Source organism: Mastigoproctus giganteus, chromosome 11 (genome assembly GCF_048544385.1).
Source record: "Mastigoproctus giganteus isolate SK-2022 chromosome 11, ASM4854438v1, whole genome shotgun sequence".
Classification (NCBI taxonomy): Eukaryota; Metazoa; Arthropoda; class Arachnida; order Uropygi; family Thelyphonidae; genus Mastigoproctus; species Mastigoproctus giganteus.
Window position 1 is genome coordinate 159,811,180 of NC_143585.1, and position 15,315 is coordinate 159,826,494.

Here is a 15,315-nt window from a genome sequence, read left to right on the forward strand (position 1 = left end):
CACTGAGACACTCTCCCGGCAGATGAGACAAATAGTCTCGTTATTTATGTTAGCAAAAAAATATTTTGTGTTCCACTCTTCATTGAAGACACGATGCTCTTGTTGAATTTTTTGTTTTTTATTCATTTTTAAAAGGGCGTAAATATTATTTTTATCGCTACTGGCACCAAGATGATAACCAAAGATAACGCAAAAAAACTAACTGCGGGATGATCGTCAGAGAATAGAGATTGAAACTGCGGCAGGTCAGCAGTCCTATCCTATTATTCCACCACCGCAACAAAGCTGTTGTCGTCACCACCGGTTGTCCGTTACCGTAGTTTCGCAAGGTTAGTTTATAATCGCAAATTATACCTTTATAAAAGTGCCCGTTGGCTCACTCCAGTACGCGCACAATTTCAAATTCTATCTCAATTTTTTTTTTTTTTTTTTGTTTTTATCATTTTTGTTCGGATTTTTTTTTTTTTTTTTTTTTTTTTTTTTTGGCTGGTGCAGCATAAGCCATAGGCTTTCTTGCACCATGCGGCCGTTACTAATACTAATACTAATAAATTTGAACAATACAGAGATGATAAAACAATTTACACGTCGACAAATTCTATAATGTATTACATATACAAATTTATTTTTCAAAAAGGCATCGGCAAAAGGCATAAAATAAGTAAACCTTTTTTCAAAAATACAATTAAAGCTTGCGGGCCGCACAAAAATGTGCGGCGGAATGCATGCGGCCCGCGAGCCATGGTTGCCCGGGCCTGGTCTAGATTGTGTTTTGGAAAAAACACCTTTATCTTAATTTTTTTACGTTTATTTTAACGTTATCATCTCTTTCTTCTACTGACCTTGAATAAAAACTTGAACTTTTGATAGGCAGTTTAGAAATTTTTGGATTCAGTAGTGAACTCTACAGGTCATATTTGAACCTTAAATTAGTTGTTTTTCTTGCCATGAACTATTGTCACTGATTAATACTATCATTAATGTAAAGTAATGTAATATAAGTACTTATTTGAACTAATATTTGCAAACAGTTGATTATGCTCGTGCTTGATTATTTCAGGTTATATTTCTCAAAATGTGGCTTTTTTTTTGTTTTAATTCAATAAAACGTATAATTAATATCTTTCATTATATAGGTAAAAACAGTTATGTTTATGAGGGTGGTTCAATAAAGAATCGCCCTCACCTACTTCCACATATCGCAGAGTCATGATATTGTGTGTAGCATCGTACATATCTCTGTATACTAAAGGTGTAAAATTTCATTCCTGTCATAATTTGTTTTTCTCTTACAGAGCTGAACGTGCGACGAAGCAGCATCATGGACAAAGTTGAAGCCAGAGCTGTAATCCGGTATCTGTCTTCGAAGGGGAAATCTAAAGAAATCCACGAGGAGATGACTGCTGTATATAAGGACGAAGCCCCATCCTACAGCATTGTGAAGCACTGGCATAGGTGTTGTTGGACATTGGTAGAATCTGGGCCCATTCCAGGTCATCCTCATTCAGCCATTGATGACAGCATGATCAGAAAAGTGGAGTCGTTAATCATGGAAGATCGTCGGATATCTGTGTGTGAATTGTCCCAGGAGGTGAAGATCAGTGTGGGCTCTGTTGAAACAGTCCATTTACGGAAATTGAGTGCAAGATGGATCCCCCGATTATTGACTGGTTTCCAGAAGGCTGATCGACAACAGAAATCACAAGAGTTGTTAGCCTGTGCCAAAAAAATGAGGAAGACTTTTTCTCTTGTCTAATCACTCAGGATGAAAGTTGGATACACCATTTCAACCCTGAAAGTAAAAAGCAGTCCATGGAACGGCGACATCATGGTTCCTCACCCCCCCCAAGAAGGCAAGAGTCCAAGCGTCAGCAGGAAAGGTCTTGCTGACTGTTTTGGGATGAGAAAGGCATAATAATGACTGATTACCTGCCGAAAGGAAGAACAGTTACAGGTGCCTATTATGCAAACTTAGTGGCACCTCCATAGCCAGGAGCTGCAATGCGTAGCACACGCTTCTTGATTAGACCGGGGTTCGAGCCCATACCCACCAAATATGGAGGATGCGGAAAGGTCAGGGAATGACCACCGCATATCTCCGAAGCAATATGGCCTTAGTTGTTAATGCTGATAAAAACCAAACAACAATATGCAAACTTAGTCACAAAATTATGGGAGAAAATCAAAACACGTAGGCATGGCATGCTGTCCAAAGGTGTGAGAATGCTTCAAGACATTCTCACTTCAGTTCACTTCTGAAACTGCAACAACACAAACTGCCACTTGTGGATATGAAATACTGCCCCATCCAGCCTACTCACCCAATCTTGCACCATCAGACTCTTGTTTCCTTCCTCAAATCATTTCTTCAGGGGACCCACTTCCCTGATGACGAGACACTCATTTCTGCAACAGAGTCATGGTTCAAAGACCAACCTCACCACTTCTACAAAAACGGTATCCGTAGCCTCATCCATCAATGGGGAAAATGTGTAAATGGCTATGTAGAGAAGTACTAAAACCTGTGGCAAGAATAAACAGGCTAGCACCTCTGCAGCTAGGTCAGGGCAATTCTTTATTGAACCACACTCGTATATTTTCTGTTGGAAGTTTTTCTTCCAAACACCACTTGTCTGCTTGTTTAGTTTCAATACAAGACTGCTTATTGACTGCTCAACAAGGTCACTAATTAAGACTGCCTGTTGTCTGATGATGGAACCAGCTAGAACATACAGGGCGTTTCAAAAGCGATGGTCGATAATTTAAAGGTGAACTGTACAGACCACAATACACAAAAAAAAGCCTAGTAAACATGGGTCCTTAAGTGAATCGTTTTCGCGATATTGCGCATTTCTAGTTGGGATCCACCACTGACTTGCTTGTTTAGATTAGGTTATGCTCATTCTCTCGCTTCCCCTCTCTCAATGCTCTGAGACATAACAGGCATACTAGTACTTGTCAAAGGATAGTCAACATGGAAAGAGGTTACAGCAACAAAGAGTATGCGGACATGTACTTCATGTGTGGTAAAGCCAACAGCAGTGCACTCGAGACTGCATGTTTGTACCAAGAAGCATTTCCCCACCGAAGGCAGCCCAACAGGCACACATTCATCAGGGTACATCAACGCCTTAGTGAACATGGGCGCTTCGCGCATGGAGTATGAGCAAGTAGGCCCAGAAGCATAATACCCGACATTGAAGAAAGGGTGTTAGAAAGAACATCCTGTAACAATCTGTAAAATTCTGTGGTGTTGAAACCAAAAATTAAAAATGTATTATATTATGTTTAATAAAACCACCCTTAGAAAAGGATTCACAGCTTTTTTGCTAAACTAGTGCTCCCATAGTCAGTGGCAGATCTTAACAGAAAATGTGCATTATCTCAAAAACGGTTCATTTGCAGCCCAATGTTCACTGGGACTTTTGCTTATTTTAGTTTGTACTTTTGTAAATTATTGACCATCATTTTTGAAACACCCTATATAATAGTTAGAAAGAACCAAATAGTTCTGAAACCAACCACAGCATTATCTTTGAGATTTTAATGAATAACGGGTTCACCTATTGCAAGATGTTATTCGATTAAAAACGATATTCACTTTAGGTGACTTATGGATAAACATAATTGTTTCTAAAGAGCCAAAGCCCAAGCCCTGGAGGAAAGGAGAATATGATCCCCAGGCAGTAATGACAGAAAAACATAATGCAATGTATTCTCAAAATAGTTTTTTTTTTTTTTTAAAGAATAATAAAACAGAATTTTACATAACAGTATAAGAAATATATATATAGCAACAACTTTGAAAAGGCTCACAAGAGCAATACAGGTAAACCCCGATTTATGCGGATTCGCTTTTACGCGGTTGACACAAACAATTTTTGAAGACCCGTTCAAAAATTATTTATGTCCAACGGTTAAGGATTATTGCTCTAAAACTGGTGTTGAACCTCGAGCTTTACTGTTATTAGAAAACCTCCTGGTCATCCTCTTAATTTGGAATCACTTAGTGATTTTCCAATTCAAATTGAATTCCTACCTCCCAACAAAACATCAATTTATTTAAGGCAAATATTTCAACAGTTAATTGCAGACACTGATGGTTAAAGGCAAGGCCAGTAAGAGAAGTGGTGGAAAAATTTAGCATCCTACAGGCAATTAGTAACATAGATGGCTCATGGAAAGAAGTTTCAACATCTTGCTTAAAAGGAATATGGAAAAAATTATTCCCAGAAAACGAAGAGAGCTCATCCTCAGATACAAGTCCAGGAATTGTCGAAGAGATCAGTAAATGGCAACTGAAGCAGGAATCGATAGTGTAATAATGAATGAATTACTAACACCCACAGTCAACCTTCAACAAATGAAGAGCTGCAAGACCTAGAATTTAATGCAGCATTCATAGAAAAAGAATCTGAATCAACACCAGAAAACTCATTGTCAATTCAAATTCTAGAAAAAGCTCTATCACTGCATGATCAATAAATGAATTTGTTAGAGGAGCATGCCAGTGATTTTGCAAGGGTGGATGCAGTTAGCATTAGCAGAGGCATATGATGCAAGAAAGCAAGCTTATTCAGCATCAGCCAAAAAAAAAAACAAAAAAAACAACCACTACTCCCATTTCACCCCTCCGTTCGTTCGAAATACCTGTCCAGCTGAGCCTTAAATTTGTTTAGGCTATCAACTTCAACAACAAGCGATGGGAGTCTATTCCACAAACCAACTGCCTGCTGGCTAAAGGCAAATTTCCGCACATCTATCCGACATCCGTCCTTCCTCAATTAGAATTTATGCCCTCTCAGGTGATTATTCTGAGCAAGAGGAAGAATCCCATCGGCATTGAACATGCTCAAGCCATTCAAAGCCTTATACACCTCTATCAGGTCACCTCGCCGATGCCTAGTCTCCAGGCTCTGTAATTTGCAAAACTTAAGCCTTTCTTCGTAAGAGCAACCCTTTGTTCCATTCACTAATCTTGTTGCCCTTCTCTGTACTCGTTCCAGCAGCTCTACATCCTTCTTGAAATGAGGCCTCCAGACCTGTATACAGTACTCAAGGTGTGGCCTGACTAATGCCTTATACAAGGGAATAATCACATCCCTGTCCCTGCTAGAAAAATTCCTGTATATCATTGACAAGACACCATGAGCTACTCTTGCAGCTCGTCTGCACTGCTCAGAGAACTTCATATCTGCCTGCACAATTACCCCCAGGTCCTTTTCATTCTCTACCACTGTCAGCGTAGTACCACGGAGTTGATACGTTGATCTGGGGTTACTGTTTCCCATATGTAGTACTTTACATTTGTCCATGTTAAACTTCATTTGCCACCTCTCAGCCCATCTGCTCAACCTTTCCAGATCCTGTTGCAGCAGCATAGTATCAGTAGTGTCCTTAACAACCCTGCCAACCTTGGTATCGTCTGCAAACTTGGACATTAAGCCTGATACACCATCATCAATATCATTTATAAATACAGAAAACAACAATGGACCCAACACTGAACCCTGAGGAACTCCACTAATAACATTAGTCCACGTTGAGCAGTGTCCATTGATTACCACTCTCTGTCTTCTGCCACTCAACCATCCCTTTATCCATAGCAGCAATTTGCCTCCAATGCCACACTTCTCCAATTTGTGCAGCAGTCTTCCATGCGCAACAGTATCAAAAGCCTTTCTAAGATCCAAATATATAATATCAAAGTTATTCCCTGCATCCAGTTCTTTTGTGACTACATCATAGTATCCAATCAAATTGGTCAGACAAGACCTGCCCTCAACAAAACCATGCTGTGTCTGAGCTATAACTGAATTCTTGTCCAGATGATCCCGCAGTGCTTCTTTAACCAGTGCCTCCATTAATTTTCCTGGAACCGAAGTTAAACTAACAGGTCTATAATTACTTGTGTCAGCCTTTGATCCTCCTTTGTGAATTGGGGTTACATTTGCACATCTCCAGTCCATGGGTACCTCCCCTGAGTCCAAAAAAGTTCTCATAATTATGGCTAGGGGTTTGCTTACTTCCTTTGCTGCCTCCTTTAATATAACTGGATAGATCCCATCCACCCCAGGTGCCTTTTTTATGTTTATCCTCAACAATTTCTCCTCCACTTTCCTCTCAGTTATTAGAAAATAATCTAGCTCACTGCCAATGTTTACTTCACCTACGACATTCCCCTTCCTGAATAACTCCTCATGTGTGAATGTAGATGCAAAATACTCGTTTAGATTGTTAGCCACCTGAGCTGGATCCTCAACTGTTGAACCATCAACATCCAGTGGACCAATCTGATTCATCCCTTTCCTTCTTGAATTTAAATAGGTAAAGAACTTTTTCTGTTTTTCTTTGCATCCTTTGCCAAGGATTTCTCATAATCTGCCTTTGCCTGCCTAATCTCCTTTGTGACTTGGTTACAGACCAACTTATATCTATCATAGGCTTCCATGTCACCCATTAATTTGTATGTATCCCATGCATTTTTCTTCTCTGCCATATGTCTCATTAGTTCATCTGACAACCATTTAGGCCTGAACCTTGAACAATATTTCTTGGTTGGTATGTAAAGCCTGGTAGCTTCCAAGATTAGTTCCTTGAATGCTTCCCATTTTGAATTTGCTGTTGGTAACATCATCAGTTGGTCCCACTGTATAGAATTTAAATACTGTCTCAGACCATCATAGTCGCCTTTACGAAAGCAAAAACCCTTCCCTTTACTTCAGATGGTAGTTACCTCCTTGAGTAAATCCCACTTCAGCACACTGTGATCACTGCCACCCAGTGGTTCCTTTATCTGCAGATTCTTAATGCATGAAGAATCACTACTGATAATCAGATCAAGAGTATTACTCCCTCTAGTTGCCTCACGAACAGGCTGGTGTAGAAAACAATCATCCAATAAATCCACAAAAACCTTGCTAGTGTGTGAGTGACCAACCCACAAATTGCAGTCAATATCTGGGAAATTAAAATCCCCCATTATAAGACTCTCTGATTTACTGGCCCACTCTATTTCCCTGTACAGTATCTTATTATACTCATCAGAGTCATTAGGCCTATAGCACACTCCTACTCTCAATTTTGATCTCCCAATACTTATGTCACACCAAACTGACTCGACACTGCACTGTCCAGCGATGTCGACTGGCTTCACTTCCTTGGATTTTGTGTTTTTTAACTAATAGCATAACCCCTCCTCCCCTCCTGTCCTGTTCTATACACATTGTACTCCCCAAATTCCAGTTCTGCATTCCTTATATCTGTGTGACACCACGTCTCTGATATCCCAACAATATCTGCCTTTGATGTTTTGAGCAATACCTCAAATTCATCAAATTTATTTACAGTAATACCCCGAAGTTACGCGATAGGTGGGTCCGACGAAAATCGCGTAAGTCGGGGTACAACTTTGCATATAAATACATATAAATTTTGCTTAATTGGGACCAAGGACTAACAAAAACACTAGTTTAGAAGAAAAATATTAATAAAATTGCAGTTCTTTATACATATTAATACAAAATATGTATTAAAAAAAACAAATGACTTACGTAAAAAAGTTATTTCGATGTCGATGGCTTCATAAAATCTAACAAATTCGTCTGACGACACAGCGCGTTCTTTTTTTCATGCAGAATTTCTTCGTAGCAAGCTAATAATTTTTTTTATTCCTTGCTTTGTAGCTATAACGCGTTCTTCGTTGGAGTCTATGTTTTCTAAAATTTTTAAGCCCTTTACAATTGAGCCCTTTTCAATTTTCAACCTGTCAAGTTTGCAATTGTCATGTGCTTTTCGCCGTTGCTTCATTTAGGCCTGTAGCACGTGCAATATCACATGGTCTTTCATTTCGCTCAAAGCGTTTCACAATTTCATATTTTTTCTCTATCGACAGAGGTGGACTGGCCATAAGCCTTACCGGGGAAACCCAGGTGGGCCAGTGTGATTTTGGCCATAAACCATAGTATGAGGCCACTATAAATTTCCCCGGGTAAGAATTTTTGACCCAGTCCGCCTCTGTTTATCGATAATTGCTTTTCTTTTTCTCTCTGAATCTGCAGTGTCTTCACCAGGACGTTTCCTTTTCACACCTTTTAATTAAGTATTTTACTCATTTTTAGGGAATAAAGCACAATTACAAAACGAGGAGGCACGCTTGATACGCATAAACAAAAAAAAAAAAAAAGCTGCGCGCATGTAGCAACTGAATAAACAACACCATAAAGGCAGAGATACACTATTAACACCTCACATTTCTAGGGGTTACTACCATAAAACAATAAAAATCCAGTTGCGTTTCTGCTAGTGAAATCTGTTATAAACTGGTAGTAAACTCGATCTAATTGCATTTGCGATTATACCGATAGCTGGAATTGTGTTGGTTTTTACGTTATTATGGTGAAATGTGTTTCCCCTTCACTGATATAAAAAACATAAAAGCAACAAAGTTGAATTTTGTTCATCTTTCGCTCTCATTCTCCGCCGTCGCACCGTATATCGATAACATATGAAAAACGACCTTGAAGATAGTGGGCGGCAGCGTTGCCAAACGAAAAAAATCAAGAACCGCGTAACTCCGAGTTTGCGTAAGTCGGGGTATTACTGTACTAAACTCCTAGCATTGGTGTACACGCAAGTATACATGCACCTGTTTCTATTCTTAGCTACCCTAACACAACCCATGTGTTTACTTGTACCACAATGACTTCCAGCAGTCTCTGAAATATCCTGCATCTTGTTTTTCAGGCTTCTATTCATTCCAATAGAAGCAGTGCAAGAATCTCTTTCACCTCTGCCAGTGGCTACTGTTAATCCATTGGTCTTTGTCTCCCCCCCAAGCTAGCAGTTTTCCGACCCACCTAACACTGCCTCGATAGCATCAGCAAATATTCTTGCACCCTTTCTATTTAAGTGTATCCCATCCCTGTAGAAGCAATCTCTCCTGTTAACAAGTACATTCCAGGCTGAAAAAAATTCTACCCCTTGAGCCTTACACAATCTTTCCAGGGCCGAATTGATCGACAAGGCTCTCATCATATACTCCCTCCTATCGTGTCTGGGCAGAATTGCAGACACTTTCAAATTCAACCCTACTTCACGGCTTTTTTTCAACAGTGACCTGTACTTGTTAAGTAATTCCGCTGGTTAGACAAGGTTGCGTTCAGATGATGGACTGTTATAAGCAAATTTTACGAACAAAATGTAGGCAAGCAAGGCAGACCAGATTGGATTCGTATTTTGGAAAAAACATAAATCTGCTACGATATGAATGAGTTCTATGTCATTTTTGTTCTAATTCATTTTGAAAACTGCAATATGCATGTAATTAAAGTTTGTATTTATGTGTACTTTAAATAAAAGTTTCTTATTATTTCATTGTATTTCGAATAAAAATGATTTGTTCCAAGATATTTTGTACACTGTATTAATATGGGAAAAGAAAAAAAAAAAAAATCAATCAATAAAAACAGCCAAAAGATATGAAAAAAAAAAAAAAAAAACAGTATCTCCCGTTTAAGGGCAGAAATTTGCTTTACATGGATTTCTCGGTTGCCTGTATAAGAAATATAGCAACAACACTGCTTATAGCTATATTGCTTATGGCTATATTGTTTTTGTACAGAGTAAACATTGTAAAAGCTTACAAATTAACATTTACCATTTACAAATTAACATTTACCACAAATTAACATTTAAAATTAACATCTACCAAGTAAAAATACATTGGGATATTCAAAAAATGCTGAATTAATACTTTAACACCAATTTCAACTAAACAGTGCAATATCCAAAAAATAATGAATTAATACTTAAATACTAACTTCAACTAAAGCTTCCACTTGATGCATCATCATTGGTTTATTGCAAAATTCAACCAGGGGCTTTGGGCGACTAAGGGTTAGCGGCCTTAATCTGGTGCCATAACCGCCAACTAAAATTAGTGCTTTCATATCTGTTCAGTTCCTGGAAGACAATTTTTAATTTATTAATATTAATATAATTACTACTGTAAGAGTGTATATGTACAATATAAGTGCTCAATGTGAGTCTACAGACCAAAAGAGCAGATGTACGATAAAACTTGAGCTTAAAAGTATAAGAGTACAAAGCGAGCCATTAGGCAAAAAGAACCAATAAAGATTAAAATCGCCTGTGCTGGTTTACTTCGTTATACCTTATAAATAAACATACATGTTCGCTCTCATGTTCTGTATTATTTGTTTCAAAACTATCTGTCAGGCTAGCTCTTATTTTGCCTGTTTGCTGTTAAATTTAAATTGCCATAATGCCTATAATTTTGATAATTTGGACCTAGTTAAACAAGCAGATAAAAAGAAACAGACAGCCTTGACAATTATTGATTGGGTATATGGGAATATGTACTTAGTCAAAGTTTAATAAAAAAAAAAAAAAAAAAAAAAATTGGGTATATTGAATGGAGCTAGTCCTCGATGATGTACCATTCAAGGTATCCTATTATCAACAATTAGCCTCATAATCATTATTTTATTTTATAATAATTTTACTTATTATGATACTCACCTTTTTATAATCTTCATACAGCATGTCCCACCACTTGTTCTTACTATTGAATACACCATGAATTGTCAAACTAATAGAGCAAGCGTATCTGCAAAAAGATCTAAACCTCCCAAACACTTCCTAATTCATTTCACAAATATACATGGTCTCAATTCTAATCTCAACGATGTCCATTTCCACTTGCAGTCTGCCAAATCCCATGTAATTTTCCTGACAGAATCTCAGTTATCGGTTGATTCAACTACTGCTCATCTCAGATGCCCAAATTATTCGCTGTATGATTCCTTTCGCCTCAAAGGTGGTACTTGTGCGTAGGTCCATTCTGATATTCCCTGTCCGAGACTGGCAATTTGGAATCGCCTCTCTTTGATCTTCTCTGGCTTAAAATCTCTCTACCTCATTGTGTCAAATTCATCTGTTGTCTCTACTGTTCTCCCAACTCCACTAATCACTTGGAGCTCTTTGACTTCCTCTCTTTGCAACTCGACTTTCTCCAGTCCAACTTTCCTAACAGTGAGGTAATTTTCCTTAGTGATTTTAATTCTCACAACTCCAGCTGGCTTCCATTTTCTTGTCACACCGACAGCTGGTCGAGATGCTGAAGCTTTTGCAATTACTAATGTCCTTGCACAGATTGTTCATTTACCTACAGGAATACCGGACAATCCTAATCATACAGACAACACACTTGATCTTTTTCTCACAAACAACCCTTTTAAGTACACGGTCGAAGTGAGAGGTCCTTTATGCACTTCAGATCACAACTTGGTGATTGTCTCTTCTCCAATGGAGCCTTTATCTAGTGGCTATTCCCAACCTCGTGTTGTTTGGCATTACAAGAATGCAAAATGGGATGACCTGCAAGACTTCTTTTCTTCTTTTCCTTGGTCGGATTACTGTTTCAAAACTTCTGATGTCAACGTTTGCTCAGATCGTGTCAGTGAAATTATTCTTGCAGGAATGAAATCCTTTATCCCACACTCCACTTTAAAATCTCGTCCTTTATCTAAACCTTGGTTTTCCAATAAATGTGCTAAGGCTGTTCAAGAGAAGAATGTTGCATATCGTAATTGGCTTGTTTCTAATTCTTCAGTTTCATTTTCTGCATACACCAAAGCTCGCAACAATTGTAAAGCAGTTATTAATTAGTCCAAACTAGAGTTTGATGAACAGGCTAAGAGTAGAAAACTTGCTTCTTGCCCTAATTGTAGCCGAGCATTCTGGTCTCTTGCCAAAGCTATTGGCTGCAACTTTTGCCCATCTCTGCTCCCACCTCTTTCCAAACCGGATGGTTCTGTTGTCGCTTCAGCCAAGGATAAAGTTGACCTGCTAGTATCCCATTTTTTTCCCAACTCATGTATTAATGATCTAGGTAAAACACCTCCCACCTTTCCCAACAAGCTCCATTCAATGCCTCCTGTGGTCTTGTCAAAAGGATGTCAGAAGGATTTTGAAGAATCTTGATGCTAAGAAAGCTCCAGGTCCCGGTGGTATTTCTCCACTTGTTCTCAAAACCTGTGCTCCTGAACTTACTCCTATTCTTTGTCGCCTTTTTTCATTTTCTTATTCCAAAGGTGTTTTTCCTTCTGCTTGGAAATTTGCTCATATCCAGCCAGTTTCTAAAAAGGGTGAAAAATCCCTCCCATCCAATTATCGACCCATTGCAATTACTTCTATTCTTTCTAAAGTAATGGAGAAATCAATTAACCGCCAACTCTTAAACTACCTAGAAACCTTCCGTCTGATCAAAGATCGCCAGTATGGATTCAGTCAATGTCGATCCACTGGCGATATTCTGGCTTATGTTACCCATTTATTTAAAATAACTAAATGCACAAGGCATAATACATTAAGTGTTTAATATCTATATAATATCGGTGTGTGGTTGCACCGTAGACGGCTCTTGAGAGGCTGCAGAGTGGTTGTTGTGGGCATCGTTTGCTCTTTCTCATGTTGTGCTCTGCCTTTGCGACGAGTTGCTGTGATGTTGCACTGCCTTGGATGAGTGGCGCTTCGCTGGTGGAGAGGACTGTTGTTGCATGTTCTCGGTGAGTGCCGCCGCCCAGACGTGTTTCAGGGCTGTTGGCCTGTCGTCGATGGGTGGGCAGGTGCCCTGGTGTTGCGGACATGACGGCCCGGTTGTGGGGATAATTGCGCAGTGTGGGAGATGCCGAGGGGTGTGTGTGGCAGTATTTAGAGTGACTGAATGCACGGGGCATGATGCATTGGGAGTTTGATGTCTGTATAGTGTCGGTGTGTGGATGCACCGTGGACAGCTCTTGGGAAACTACGAAGTAGTTTCTTAAGAGTTGTTTATGGTGTATTAAGAGTTGTCTAGAGTAGTCTTAAGAAACTGCTTTGTAGTTTCTTAGGAGTTGTCTGTGGTGTGTCTGCACACCGATGTTGGACTCGATGTATTCTGCCTTGTGCATTTGGTTGTTTTGGATATTGTCATGTACGCCTTTTGGCATCTCTCATGTTGTGTGATTGTCTTCACGACTGGATTGTCATGTCTGCAGTGCCAGAGTGCCTGCCCGCCCACTGATGGTGGGCCGGTGGCCTTGAGGCGGGTCTGGGTGGTGGTGCTTACTGGGAGTGGGTGGCAGTGGTCTTCTCTATTGGTGAAGCGTTGCTTGTTCGAGGTGGTGCAGTGTCGTAGCGACTCATCGTGGAGGCAGAGCACAGTGTGGGAGGGGGCGGGTGATGCCTGCAACAGCTGCTTTGTGGTTTCTTGGGAGTTGTCTGTGGTGTATCTGCACACCGATATTATATAGTTACCCATTTACGGACTAATTCAATGGAAAGGTTCGGTGAAACACAAGTAGTTGCTCTTGACATCTCAAAGGCTTTTGATCGTGTTTGGCATAAAGGTCTTCTAAACAAGGTTCCATCTTATGGTTTGCCAACTGTTTTTAGTAATTGGTTATCGGTTTTCTCTCTGATCGCTCACTGAGGGTGATGGTAGATGGCTCTCTGTCTTCTAACTTCTACACTAATGCCAGTGTCCCCCAAGGTTCAGTTCTTTCCCCCACTCTTTTCCTCTTGTATATTAATGACATTCTTCCATTGACTGTAAATCCTATCCATATTTTGCCGATGATAGCACATTGCATTCCACTTTCCATTTTGAGAAACATTGTCCTGCTCAATCAGCTTCAACTTCTCGAAAATCTGCTACCAATTCCTTAAATGCCAATCTTCAGGTAATTCTCCAGTGGGGCAAAGACAACTTAGCTGATTTCAAATCTTCTAAAACCCAGTCTTGTCTTATATCTCGCAAAAAAGGATTCTTCTGCTTCTATTCTTATCTTTAGTGACACTCCGATTTCTAGGCAAAATGATATATCTCTTTTGGGGATTACCCTGACTTCTAATCTCTCTTGGCACAAGCACATTACAAATATTGCTTCCTCTGCATCTAAAAAACTTGGTTTTCTCTTTCGCTCTCGGCATTACTTTTCTCCCAAACAGCTGCTCACTCTGTATAAATTGCAAATCCACCCTGCCATGGAATATTGTTCCCACATCTGGGGTGGTGCCCCCAAAACCTCTCTCAGGCTTCTTGATTCCATTCAGAAGAGGGCAGTTAGGTTAATTAATGATTCATCTCTAACAGAGTCTCTCCACTCGCTGTCTCATAGACGCACTGTTTCTGCTGCATGCCTCTTCTATAGATACTTCCACGGGCATTCTTATGAATTGGCTTCTATTATTGCCGCTCTCTCTTTCAAAACAGTCCGAACACGTGCCGCCACCAGCCAACATCCATTTACTGTCCAACTTCAAACTCACAGAACCAACTTTTCATCTTCCTCGTTTATTGTCAACTGCCGTTTTCTGGAACAACCTTCCTTCATACGTATTTCCTGAAAATTACAGTTTACAGAAGTTTAAGTCCAATGTCAACAAATATCTTCTTTCGTCTTCTCAACCTCCAACCCAAGCATGGTACTATGTACTATAGGTTCTAATACCTCTCGTGTTTGGGGTTTATATATATAAAAAAAAAAAAAAATCTGCATTGATTTTGGAATAAATTGGATGATAATTTTAATTTAAGTTAGCATGAATAAGTTAGGATTTAAAAACAGAATTAAAATGTGCAAAAGGAAGTAGAAGTGCGCAAGTCTTCGTCCTTGGTTGTCAATGTTGAAATTTGAAACGATTTTAGTTATACGGTTGGAAACAGAAGGCCAATAGCCATAACAAGTGGCTTTCATTTTACACGTCTTCAGTTGGCAATGGTAGAATTAGAGTAAACGCGTGTATTTAAGAAGACTAGGTTCCCGTGATGCTCCTGCATACACGTGGGAATCTCAGGTGCATGAGATTCCAGACCGGTGCTATGTTATAGGGTAGTTTGGAATTTAATACTTGAAGAGTGGAATGGCGACGAAACCATTCTATAACTAGGGCTTCATATTGGAAAATTTTAAAACTGGATTTTAATTTGATAATAGGAATGGCTGAATCTACTAAGGGGGTGTGGTTGTGGGATTGAACATGTGTTGCTAATTCAGTATTGGACTGTTCCGTCCTAAAGCTATTGTAGTGGTAGTAAGCACGTGTGTTTGATGTTTGGGTAGAACCGTATTTTGTGGTGCAAGCATTACAGTTATCTTGACATTTTATTAAGTAGATGATATTATTCATGTCACTAATGTGGTAATTTTTGTGTATCTTTATATGAGTTGAATAGTGAACCTAGTTTATTGTAAGATGAGAATGTAAGGGATAATGATATCAGTACTTTTGAATAAACGGCAGAATTGG

The 15,315-nt window shown here is 39.3% G+C and overlaps 1 protein-coding gene across 4 annotated transcripts in view; it reads right to left on the reverse strand.

The window, feature by feature from the left end:
- Nucleotides 1–15,315, reverse strand: part of Gmppb (GDP-mannose pyrophosphorylase B) — a 243,518-nt gene that overhangs the window by 192,507 nt on the left and 35,696 nt on the right. For all 4 annotated transcript variants that reach the window (XM_090385375.1, XM_090385372.1, XM_090385373.1 and 1 more), the window contains exon 2: nucleotides 9,822–9,963. In XM_090385375.1, the coding sequence (XP_090241501.1) occupies nucleotides 9,822–9,950 (129 nt within the window). In that variant the 5' untranslated portion in view covers nucleotides 9,951–9,963. The remainder of the gene's footprint in view (nucleotides 1–9,821; nucleotides 9,964–15,315) is intronic.